The sequence below is a fragment of the Ictidomys tridecemlineatus genome, chromosome 6 (assembly GCF_052094955.1).
Source record: "Ictidomys tridecemlineatus isolate mIctTri1 chromosome 6, mIctTri1.hap1, whole genome shotgun sequence".
NCBI classification, from domain to species: domain Eukaryota; kingdom Metazoa; phylum Chordata; class Mammalia; order Rodentia; family Sciuridae; genus Ictidomys; species Ictidomys tridecemlineatus.
In genome coordinates, this window is record NC_135482.1 from 103,700,043 (window position 1) to 103,711,185 (window position 11,143).

At 50.2% G+C, this 11,143-nt stretch overlaps 1 protein-coding gene across 7 annotated transcripts; it reads left to right on the forward strand.

Annotated features, from left to right (window-relative positions):
* Positions 1–671: 671 nt before the first annotated feature.
* On the forward strand, positions 672–9,422 carry Pianp (PILR alpha associated neural protein). 7 transcript variants are annotated; one of them, XM_078015340.1, is made up of 7 exons: positions 672–781; positions 1,224–1,516; positions 3,593–3,652; positions 3,925–4,433; positions 5,139–5,253; positions 6,035–6,256; positions 9,180–9,422. In XM_078015340.1, the coding sequence occupies exons 3-7, from the start codon at positions 3,636–3,638 to the stop codon at positions 9,244–9,246; spliced, it is 930 nt and encodes a 309-aa protein (XP_077871466.1). In that variant the 5' UTR covers positions 672–781; positions 1,224–1,516; positions 3,593–3,635; the 3' UTR covers positions 9,247–9,422. The 7 variants fall into 7 exon arrangements, with proteins under 7 accessions (XP_077871466.1, XP_021590933.2, XP_021590936.2 ...); XM_021735258.3 differs by having other exon boundaries at positions 683–809; XM_021735261.3 differs by lacking the exon at positions 9,180–9,422 and adding an exon at positions 6,599–7,849 and having other exon boundaries at positions 685–809.
* Positions 9,423–11,143: the final 1,721 nt, after the last annotated feature.

The following is an 11,143-nucleotide window of genomic DNA, read 5'->3' on the forward strand; positions in this document are numbered from 1 at the left end:
AGCAATGGATTGCGGGTGGGAGCATTCAAGACATCTATTCCAGTCACATTAATTTTTCATGGCTATTAGACATCCAAGTGGAGATGTCAAGTAGGCTGTTGGATAAATGTGTCTGGTGCTCTGGATATAAATTTAGGACTCACTGACATTTACATAGTATTTAAGCCCTGGGACTGGATGAGATCACTGGACAGAGAATGTAGAAAGAGAAGGCCAAGCCCTAGAAGGCTCCAACATTTAGAGGCCAGAGCTGAGGAAGACTAAGAAAGAACAGCCAGTGGATGGCAACTAGGAAGAGTGCAGTATCCTAGAAATGCAACAAGGACAAACAGCCGGTAACATAAAAGAAGAGTATGGGGCATGATAGGTTGGGAGTAGGGCTAGGGAAGTCTACATTTGGTAGAGAGTTTAGGGAAGGCCTGCCAGAAAACACTGGAGCTGGGGCTGGGGATGTGGCTCAAGCGGTAGCGCGCTCGCCTGGCATGCGTGCGGCCCGGTTCGATCCTCAGCACCACATACCAACAAAGATGTTGTGTCTGCCGAAAACTAATAAATAAATAAATATTAAAAAAAAAACACTGGAGCTAAATGAAACTGGAATAAAAAAGGTGAGTCATTGTGAAATGTCAAGGAAAAGTATTCCAGATAGTGGGAACAGCAAACGTAAAAGCTATGAGGTAGATTCAGTTTGTCTTCTAGATCAGATCCACTGAGGCTGAGACATAGAGATATTTAGGGAAGAAAATCAGATACACCCAGGGACCAGATTTTATGCGGCCCTGTAAGTCGCAGTAAGGAGTTTGGATATTGTGAGTACTGGAAAAGCCAAGTAGAGTAATTGGGACCTGATCCACTTATTTTAAAGATCATTTGGGTTGCTTCAGGCAGAATGCCTTGTAGCAGAGTCAGCGATAAATAGGGGATACGCTGTTGAGATACTCCAATGATATTGCAGGGTCTTTTCCTCAATCCCTCTCTGCATTATATCCCCACAGCCTTGAGCTCGCCCCTTCTCTACCAGGGCAACATAGAGTTGAGTACGCAGGAATACTGGGTGGCTCAAAATCTCAGAACTACCTGGGGCAATCGTGTGTGTCTTCGGAGTTCGGTGAGGGGCGGGAAGCCCACCATCAGAACCCGAAGAACTGGAAGTTGTCCCCCTTCAAACTCTCGCTGCCTTCTCCAGTCCTCCACCCTGAAAACGCTGGTCTCCACTTCTGCAGCGCGGCAGCAGGAGGGTTAACCCGTGAGTGGCCTACAGACAGGAGGGGGAGGGGCTGAGACCGAGCCGTAAAAGCCGCGCCGAGCACAGCCGAGCTGAGTCGAACCCAGCCGAGGCGAGCATCTCTCGCCGCCACCGCCCCGCGCCCCGAGCGCCCGCCTCCCTCCGGCTCCAGCGCCTTGCAGCCGGCCAAACCTCCCGACCATGCCTCGTGCCCCACCTGCTTCTGCGACCCCCCACTCCGGCGCAACCTCGAATGTCTGCAGTCGTCTTATCTCCGCACTAGGCATGCAGGTGAGTGAAGGGGACCCTCACGTCCCCACCCGGAGGGAGCCCAGCCCTGCCCTTCCCGGCCCGCGCCCTTTTGCACGACCCTCGTCGGGCCCAAGCTCCAGCCCCCAAGAGCTGGCTCTCCACCTTGCCCTCCATTCCTCTGCTGTCCGGACTCCATCCTGCTCTCCCTGGTGCAGCAGTCATCGTCTTCGCGGCTGCTTCCATTCAGCCTTTGGCTCTGCCCGAGGGCTCCGTGCATCTTTCTGCCTTGGGTCCCCTTTTCTCTTAAGGCACTCCCTCCCTTTGCCGACCACCTTTTCCTGGTTTTCCCCACTCCCACGGCTTTCCAGCCCCGTCCGGGAGCGGGAGCCCATAGGTTGGGCGGGATTAGGCGCAATGCTGGGGATGGGGACCGGCTCCCTCACCCCAAGGCTCCCGCCCCACCCCCAGCTCCTCTCTTGCGCACAACAGGTCGGTGAGGAGCAGGAGAGTGTGGGGGTGGCGCGCCAGCCCGGGTACTGCGGGCTTCCTGGAGGGGGTGACCAAAGGGGTATGGGGTGCTGGCACTGGAATTGACTGTGGTAGGGAATGCATCAGGCGGAGGGACAACTGGGTCCTGGAGTCAGGTGGCCACAGATGAGCCCTTCTCCGCTCCACTGGTTTCCTCTACCATTGCTCCCTTCCCTCCTCTAGCCTCATTCTCCCCACCATGGACCCAGCCCTCTCACTTCTATTCCTTATCCCTTTTCACCATGCCCCAGCCCTGTCTCCATATCCCTTTAAATTTCCAACTCCTCCATCTTTGCCGTTCCCTGTTTCTCTGTCCCCCAGTCCCTTCCTCATTATGTCTTCTGTATTCAGTTTTCTCTCCTCTCTCACTTATTTCTCTCTATCCCTGATCTATCTATCTTTCTCTCTCCCTTCCCCTTCTACTCTCACTTCTCTGACTGTTCTACCTGGACCTTTCCTCTTCCTCTTCCTGCCCCTGGCCTCTTTGCTCTGTTTCCCCTCCCTGACCTTTTATCCTATTCTTTTCTCCCTTTAGCTTCCTCAGTATTTCTGGTCTTGTGTACCCACTCTCTCCACTTCTCTCCCCAGTCTATTCCTTTTTAGGGCTGATTGCTCTCCCTTACCCTGCACTCAACCTAGGCTTAACTTCCTTTTTGTCTCTCTCCTCTCTTTCCATGCTTGACCAGCCTTCCCTCTCCCAGCCTTCACCCACTTCCCATCTCTCCCCACTGTCCATTACCCCATTCCCTTGCCATTCTCCGAGGGTATTCAATGTCCATATTTTAAAACACATATATCATGTCTTTATTCACTCTGGGGAGGCTGCCCCCTGGATCTAACACCCTCAGCTCTAAGAACATGCCCCTCTTTCAAAACCAACCATCCAGATTCTCTGAAGACTCTACCCAGGAGAGCTACATTTGAGGGGGTGGCTTCTTCTCAACTCAACCTCTCTTTAGAGGGTACCTATGCATTTGGATGATTAAACATTAAGAGCAAAATTATATTCTGTAGTTTTTCTCCCACCCACCTCTCTTTCCTTCTATTTCTCCCTCTCTTCCTCTTTCTCTCCTGAAGATGCAGATGACTCCCAGGGCAGCTCATAATACAAATGCCTGGGACTACAAGTGGGGTGGGAGGGTTGGAAGGCTCTCCTGTGCAAACACACGCACATATTTGCTGGGATTGCCTTCCCTTCCCTCCCCCAACCCTGAGACTCCCTCCCTAGCGGTAGGTGCTCAAGGAATCACAAGGTTCTTGGCTCTAAATTAAGATCCAAGAAAAGCCTAAGCTGTGGGCAGAGGAAGTGAGAAGGAAGGAAGCCAGAGAAGAAAGAGTAGACCTTGGGGCAGGGAGGTAACAGGGACCTGGGAAGTTGTAAATGGGGCTAGGGGCTAGTGAGGGAACCACTTTGGAAGGTTTTTTTTTTTTTTTTTCCCCCCTAAAAGAATGTTAAGCATCAGCGATCCTGGAAGTCAGAAGCATGCCTTGCAGCCATTCACCCTGGGAGGGGAGATGGGAATAGAACTGGTAGATGAATGAGCTGGGGAAATAGGGCTGTGGTGTGACCACCCTTTTTTCCCCCAGTAAAGGCTGAAAATCTGGGTCACAGCTGAAGAAGACCTCAGACATGGAGTCCAGGATGTGGTAAGTTTGGCCCAGCAGGGGGAGCTTGGAGACCACTTTCCCTGGGGGCTTGGCCCTTTCCCACCTAGGCCCATTCATGGCCTTCCATCCTGGGACCTAGCGCCTAAGACAAAAGGGAAAAGAGGCCAGAGTTTATCCAAGGCCTGCCTGCTCTCAGAGAAACCTGGAGGGAGGCAGCCTGGGATTTCTAGTGTGAGCATGTCCTTACCCCTACACAGGTCCACACCCCTACACTGGCCTGTGTCTCACCCATTTTCTCTCCCTTCTTGCAGGCCTGCTCTGCTGCTGTCCCATGTCCTTCCTCTCTGGCCACTGCTGTTACTGCCCCTCCCACCGCCTGCTCAGGGCTCCTCCTCCTCCCCTCGAACCCCACCAGCCCCTGCCCGCCCCCCATGTGCCCGGGGTGGCCCCTCAGCTCCACGACATGTGTGCATTTGGGAGCGGGCACCTCCACCAAGTCGGTCCCCTCGGGTACCAAGATCACGTCGCCAAATTCTGCCAGGCACTGCGCCCCCTGCTACCCCATCAGGCTTTGAGGAGGGACCTCCCTCATCTCAGTATCCCTGGGCTATTGTGTGGGGCCCCACAGTGTCTCGAGAGGATGGGGGGGACCCCAACTCAGTCAATCCTGGATTTTTGCCCCTGGACTATGGTTTTGCAGCCCCCCATGGGCTGGCTACTCCACATCCCAACTCAGACTCCATGCGGGATGATGGAGATGGGCTCATCCTTGGAGAAACACCTGCTACCCTGAGGCCATTCCTGTGGGGACATGGAGAAGGTGAGGGGGCAAGAATAGTGGGGATATGAGGGGTGGGGAGGCTGGTTGAAGACTCTAAGGGAGGCCTTATCTAAGTTTTTTCAGTGAATGTGTCAGGCTGTATCCTGGCATGGATGCAGAGATGAAGATGTTTTCTGAGCCCTCAAGGAATGCAGGTCCACTGAAGACAGATGTGTAAACACTCAGGGATGAGTCAACATAATAAATGCTCTAACAGAGGCAGAAACAGCCTGTTGTTAGGAAAATAGAGAAGTAAGAGAATACTTATGCCAGGGGATTAGGACACCTTCAGAGAATTGACATCTGAGCTGGACCTTGATACAGGGGAGTATCCAGATAGAAGTACACCACAGTGAAAAAGAACAACAAGGATGATATGTTGGCTCAGGGAGTGCCAGTAGAGGGATGGGGCCAGTGGTATAGGGTCAGGAGAGGGCAGAGACTAGGACACCTCCACCCTCTAATTTCTATGCAGAGAGATATGTTCTCTCTGATATTGGTTCCTCATCTTAATCACATATACATGTAACGTTAGGTGAAATACATTTGGGAAAGTGGAAAATAGCTGAGAACTTGGGAAAGTTGGTGATAAGTATAAAGAGGGAGGCTTCAGAGAAGCAGAAAGAGTTGAGCAATGTGGGTTCATAGGTCAATACTCCTTAGTCTAACCCCATCCCCACTGCCTCTTGGCTCCTACCTCCTCAGGCCTCCCTACAACTTTCTCCCCACCCCAATCAGGTGTGGACCCCCAGCTCTATGTCACAATCACAATCTCCATCATCATTGTTCTTGTGGCTACTGGCATCATCTTCAAGTTTTGGTAAGCTGGCGGGGAGAAGGTTGATGGTGGATGGGGACTGAATGTTTGCAAACATTTGGAGGCTGGAACAGGAAGGGGACAAGAGCAGCAATTTTGCTGGGGTTGGGGTAGGAAATAGTAGATGAAGGCAAGACCTTGGGAAAGGTAGTGATTTGAGTAGGGGAAAACAGTGAATCAGTGCAGATTTTTTCTTACAGAGAAGTTCAAGGATATTGGGAGGAAAAGGGCATTATTTATGTGTACTGGGGGCTTTGAGGGAACATTTCTCCAAGACACAAAAAAGTGATCCAGGCTACAAGGCTCTTTCTTAGAGCTACCAGGCAGGAGGAAGAAAATCTGGAGCTTTCTTTGCACGTATTTCATATTGGGTCACTCAGTCCTTCACACTTTACTGAGAGAATCATTAGACTCAGGTGTCCAGATCATTAGCTGACTTTGAACTAGAACTAAATGTGCCACATGCTATGGAGAAGAGAAATTGCTTTTCTCGACATGCATGGGGGAGTGGGCAAATTTAGGATGTTCTGTGTTTGTAGGGAAGAGGATACTAATCTTGTGGATCTGGATCAGTTTGGGAGCATGATCTACATTCCTGAGCCCCCTGGGAATGGTTTTATGGGCCTATAGTTCCAGGAGATTTAGTATAGGGAACTGTCAGAGGCCAGTTTCTTTACCGTAGAATGTTGGAAGTCCCTGGAAAGGCTGGGGTGACCAGTGCTATAGGCCCAGAATGGGGGCTACTTGAGTGTGTGAGAGGACCTCTTTCCTTCCCATGCACCAGCTGGGACCGCAGCCAGAAGCGGCGCAGACCTTCCGGGCAGCAAGGTGCCCTACGGCAAGAGGAGAGCCAGCAGCCACTGACGGACCTGTCCCCAGCTGGAGTCACTGTGCTGGGGGCCTTCGGGGATTCGCCCACCCCCACCCCTGACCATGAGGAGCCCCGAGGGGGACCCCGGCTTGGGATGCCCCAGCCCAAGGGGGCTCCAGCCTTCCAGTTGAACCGGTGAGGGCAGGGGCAATGGGATGGGAGGGTGAGGAGGGAAGGCAACTTAGGCTTCCAGAGCTGGGATGGGGGTGTTCCCTTGATGGGTAGCCTGGTCTTTCACAGCCCTTGGCTCTCTCTCTTGGTCTGGTCCCAAGCCTTCCTAAGGGGGACCAGGCCAGCTCCTCTCTAGGGCGGGCCCTTCCTTCTCCCACTTTCTCAGGCTCTGTGTCCTATTCTCATGCTGACCTTTAATTCCTACTCTGCCCTCTTAACCCTGAGCCCCTTTTCTGTCTTGAACTTCCCCTTCGATTGTGGCCTACCTCTTGGTTCCTGACTATGCCCTTTCCCTCTTCCTCTCAGGATTCCCCTGGTGAATCTGTGATGCCCCCCCCACATGTTGGGGTGCTGCCAAGCAGGAGGCCAAGAGGCCTGCATAGCCGCCATCCACTGAGGGTGGGGCAGCTGGGGCCACAGGGGCTCCGGGCTCCTGCCCTTGCACACCACCTGGAACACTCAATGGCCCCATGGGCAAGCATACTTGCCCACCCTCCTGCAGTTGGGGGTTTCACATACTTGTGACTTTGGGTCCCCCATCCCTACTCTCGCACACTCACATGAAAGCCTTGCACATTCACCTCCACCCTCATAGGCCACTGCACATACTCATGCTCCTTATGGCCACTCTTCTGTACCCTCTCCCCATCCACATCTCTTTGCTCAGCTGACTGCTCACATTCTCCCTCTTGTTTCACATTTTCTCTCTCCCTCCTTGGCTCAGTCACTGCTGAGTCCATGTTTCATGCACACCTCACCTCTCCTGATCATTTCTGGCCCAATGTTGTGGCTTAGTGTTGCGTACTCACTCTCTGCTCATGCCCACTGGTCTAGTTTTTGTGGCCCCTGCATGCTGCCCAAGAGGTGGGTGGGAAGTAAGCTGGGGGCTCCTCATGCCCTCATCTGTCATGGCCCCATTCCCATTCCATGTCATGAGTTTCACTGTCTTTTCATACCACTCCAAGGGCGCTGGTATTACCCGGAGGGCTCCCCCACAGGAAAGTGGGTAGTGAGGCCCCAATGCTAATTCTGTTGTCTGAGAGATGGATTTTGGGGAGTTGCCTGCTGCACTACATGAGAAAGGGACTCCCAGTTGCCCTTCCCTCCCTCCCAAGTCCCTTTTGTCTTGTCTGTCCTGGCTCTGTGTGTGTGTGTGTGTGTGTGTGTGTGTGTGTGCGCGCGCACATGCCTCTCTGGAATTCAGAGCCCCAGAGCCAGTTCTCCACTTCCCAGCCTCTCATAGGGCCTCCCTCACTCCACCTAGGCTGCCAGGGACTGGAGCCAGCTGGTTCAAGGCCATCCGGAGCTCTGCCTCCACATCTACCCTTTCCTCTCCTTTCCTCCCTCCTTCATTCTTCTCCTTTTACCTTCTGCCCTCTCCCTCTCCTCAGGTCCTTCCCTACTTCCACCAGTTTTTCCATCTACCTTCTTCCCCTCTTACCTGGCTCCTATGCTGTGATATATATTTTTGTATTATCTCTTTCTTCTTGTGGTGATAATCTTGAATTCTTGTGGGATGTAAGTTTAAAAATTTTCAAATAAAGCCTTTGCAAGATACTTGAATCCCCTTGTTCTGCCTTATCACCGCTGTAGAGAGGAGGAGAAGGGGGTGGGCAGGAAAGAACAGTGAAAATAAGGATGAGGTGGAAAATTCTTCCAGGCTAGATGTGATATGGCCTGCCTTCCTAGAGCAGGGGACTGATGAGGGTTTTAACTTGGGACTGAATGAAAGGAAGGGAAAAGGAACTGAACAGGAAAGTCCTCAGGAGCACCAGTGGAAGAGAAAAACTAGAATCAGAAGCGTGGCTTGCTTGTTCCTTGTCAGTGAAGGTCAGGAGATACCAAGAGAAAGATGAGAGAAAAGGGTGAAAATCATGTAGGAGGAAAGGCAATGGACTAATCCAAAAAAGGAATAGAGAGAGCTTCTAAGAAAGATGGAAGGAAAGGGTGAAAGGAAAAGAAAAATGGAGAAAGGAAAAGGAATGTAACTGAGCCATAGGAAATGTAACTGCCCTGCTTCTTTTATTTTCAGTTTTGCCCCCTAACCTGCCCCCACCCTTAGCTGCCCCCCAAAAGCTGTGCAGCATTAGAAGCCCTGTGGTTAGCTCATTAGCTTTCCCTACTCTGCCCTCTCTGAGAAAGAGGGACTGCTGGGGTGTGGGGGTGGAATCAAGGGGTGTGTTTGGGGGAGGGAACACAGGCTGCCCAGCTGGGATCAGTCACCTCTGAGGCCCCAATTCTAGGTTTGGCTCTTGTAACAATCCTATGAGAGCCCACACATCATCTTCTCAGCTGTTGCTAGGCTCTGTTGCCATGGTAACCACCCAGGTCCCATTCCCCACCCCCATCTGTGCCCCACCTGCTCCCTGGAAATGGGGTAGCCCCAGGGAGGTTAGGAGATAGTGTAGTATACAAGAGGACAGTGTGGGCTGCCTAGGACTGTACCTGCCTCCATGTGTTTATCTTTGACACTAGAATTGCGCATGCATATGTTAGTAGGTATGTGTTTTAGGTGTTAGAGAGCCTCCCTGAGTCCCTGTAGCATATAACAGTAATTATGAGGAGGAAGAAGTCTGTTTCTCCGGACTGGAGCAGAATGTATGTTAGGGCATCAAACTCCCTCAAAAAAGACTGCTACAGGGAAAAGAAGCAAACAGGGCCCTGCACTGATGAACCAAAGTAAAGCAGAGGTGCAAGGCAAACAACCTTCTGAGGTGGGCTGCATCAACCCAACCCCCCCCCACCCCAAAAGATCACAACATGCAGCTAATGGAAGAGACAGGGCTGGATGGAACCTGAGTGTACAGGTTGAGGTGCTGATGGGCTGTGAGGAATCTGAGGAGGCTGGGAAAGTTACACCCATGAACCTTTTCTGCTTTCCCCATAGGAATCCAGTTCTTGGGGAGTGGATGGAGGAACACTGGCACAGAAAAATACTTGTCTCAAGTGCCTAGAGAGCTTACTGGGCTCTCACCTTCAGCAGCTGTCTCCCTTCAAAGGGACAGTGTGACCCTGAAGCTCATCCATATGCAAAAGGCACACATGAAGGCCCCTAATGATGAGGGAATTAATTATCCCCTGATTAGACTGCTGTTTCCCTAAATTTAAATAAATTAAAATATACCAGCAAGACACTGGAAATTCTTACCTGTTCCCTCTCCCTAAATGCTACCTTCCCCATGGGAAGTCAAATGGCTGGAAAGAGAGAAGAAAGGAGACTTTCTAGATTGTTCTAGAAGAATTAACCCAGACTAAGTCACCTTGTCATGCTAATCATGAAAAGGCACGAGGTGCCAGGCACTAACATGCATGCCTATAATCCCAGCAATTTAGGACGCTGAGGGAGGAGGACAGTAAGTTCAAGTTCAGCCTGGGAAACCTAATGAGATGCTGTTTAAAGATAAAAAATAAACAGGGCTGGGGATATAATCCAGTGACAAAGTGCCCTGGGTTCAATTCTCAGTACAGAAAAAAAAAAAAAAAAAAAAACGCAAGAAAGAAATGACATGAAGTATAAAGTCCTGGAGAACAGACCCTAACAATTCTCTCCTGTAATTGAAACAAACTATGGGGCCTTGGAAGGACCTCAGAAGGCTGCAAGTAATAGAAGACTCACAAAACAACAGAATGGCTGTTTGGGGAATTGCAAGGTTCTTAAGGCCACACAAGAGAGGAACCACTGGAGAAAGCATCTCATCACCATGCTTTCTTTGCCTCCTGGGCCATAGATCAAATGACTTAGCCAGGTTTCTCCTAAGCATGTTTCTGGAATGCTCACAAGTGTGGCTCAGACCTAACCAGGGAATGGGGAAGCCCCCAAGAGGAGGAATCTCTCAGAGCTCAGGGTGTGGAAGTGACTCAAGATGGAAAGAGTGTGCCAGCTGGAGAACCCATAGCTAAAATTAACAGCCCTCCTCCCCCATGCCCATTTATTGCTCTAAAGCTTTGCTCTAAGGAGTTAAAAGCACTTAAAACTTGCTTCTTAACAACAAGGGCAGGAGCAGGGTTGACAAAGGCATTTAGGTTCTGAAGTAGCTAGCTAATTATGTACATAGAAAAACAGGAGAACCAGAACTTACTGAGATTACTATTATTTTCTTCCACTTTTTAAATGTAATTAACCATTAGAAAGAAATAAATTTTGATACATGCTACAACGTGGATGAATCGTGAATACATGCTATGTAAAAAGTCAGACACAAAAGATCACATATTGTTTGATTCTTTTCATATGAAATGGCCCCAAATACGCAAACCCATAGAGAGAAAGTAGATTACTGATTGCCAGGGGATGGGGAAAGGGAGAATTGAGAGTGACTGCTAATGGGTAAAGCATTCTTTTTGGAGAGAGAAGGAAATGATCAGTATTAGTGCAGATGATTGCACAAAATTGTGAATATACAGAAACCACCGAATTGTACACTTTAAAATTGCTGAAATGGTGAATTTGATAATTTAAAAAACAAAGATGCTATGGGAGCATTTAAAAAATTATGATGAAATATTGATGGGCTGGGGGAGGGGCTGTGGTTATGGCTCAGCAGTAGAATGCTAGTCTCACACGCAGGGGACCCTGAGTTTGATCCTCAGCATCGTGTAAAATATAATTGAGTGAAATAAAGGTATTGTGTCCAATTACAAAATATTTTAAAAATATATTAACAGGCATAGTAGTCCATGCCTATAATCCCAGCAGCTTGGAAGGGTGAGGCAGGAGGATTGCTGAGTTCATAACCAGCCTCAGCAAGAGTGAGTTGTTATTTCTTACACTTTTTTATACCAGCCCAAAAGTCAAAGTTTCTTGAATCAGTCATCAATAACCCATGCAGCAGCCAGGCATGGTGGTACATG

What these genes read in the sequence shown, in the direction of transcription:
- Pianp (XM_078015340.1), top strand. An exon ending in GGCATCATCTTCAAGTTTTG is followed by an intron (nt 5,254 to 6,034) that starts GTAAGCTGGCGG and finishes CCCATGCACCAG; the next exon opens with CTGGGACCGCAGCCAGAAGC. An exon ending in CCAGCCTTCCAGTTGAACCG is followed by an intron (nt 6,257 to 9,179) that starts GTGAGGGCAGGG and finishes CTTTCCCCATAG; the next exon opens with GAATCCAGTTCTTGGGGAGT.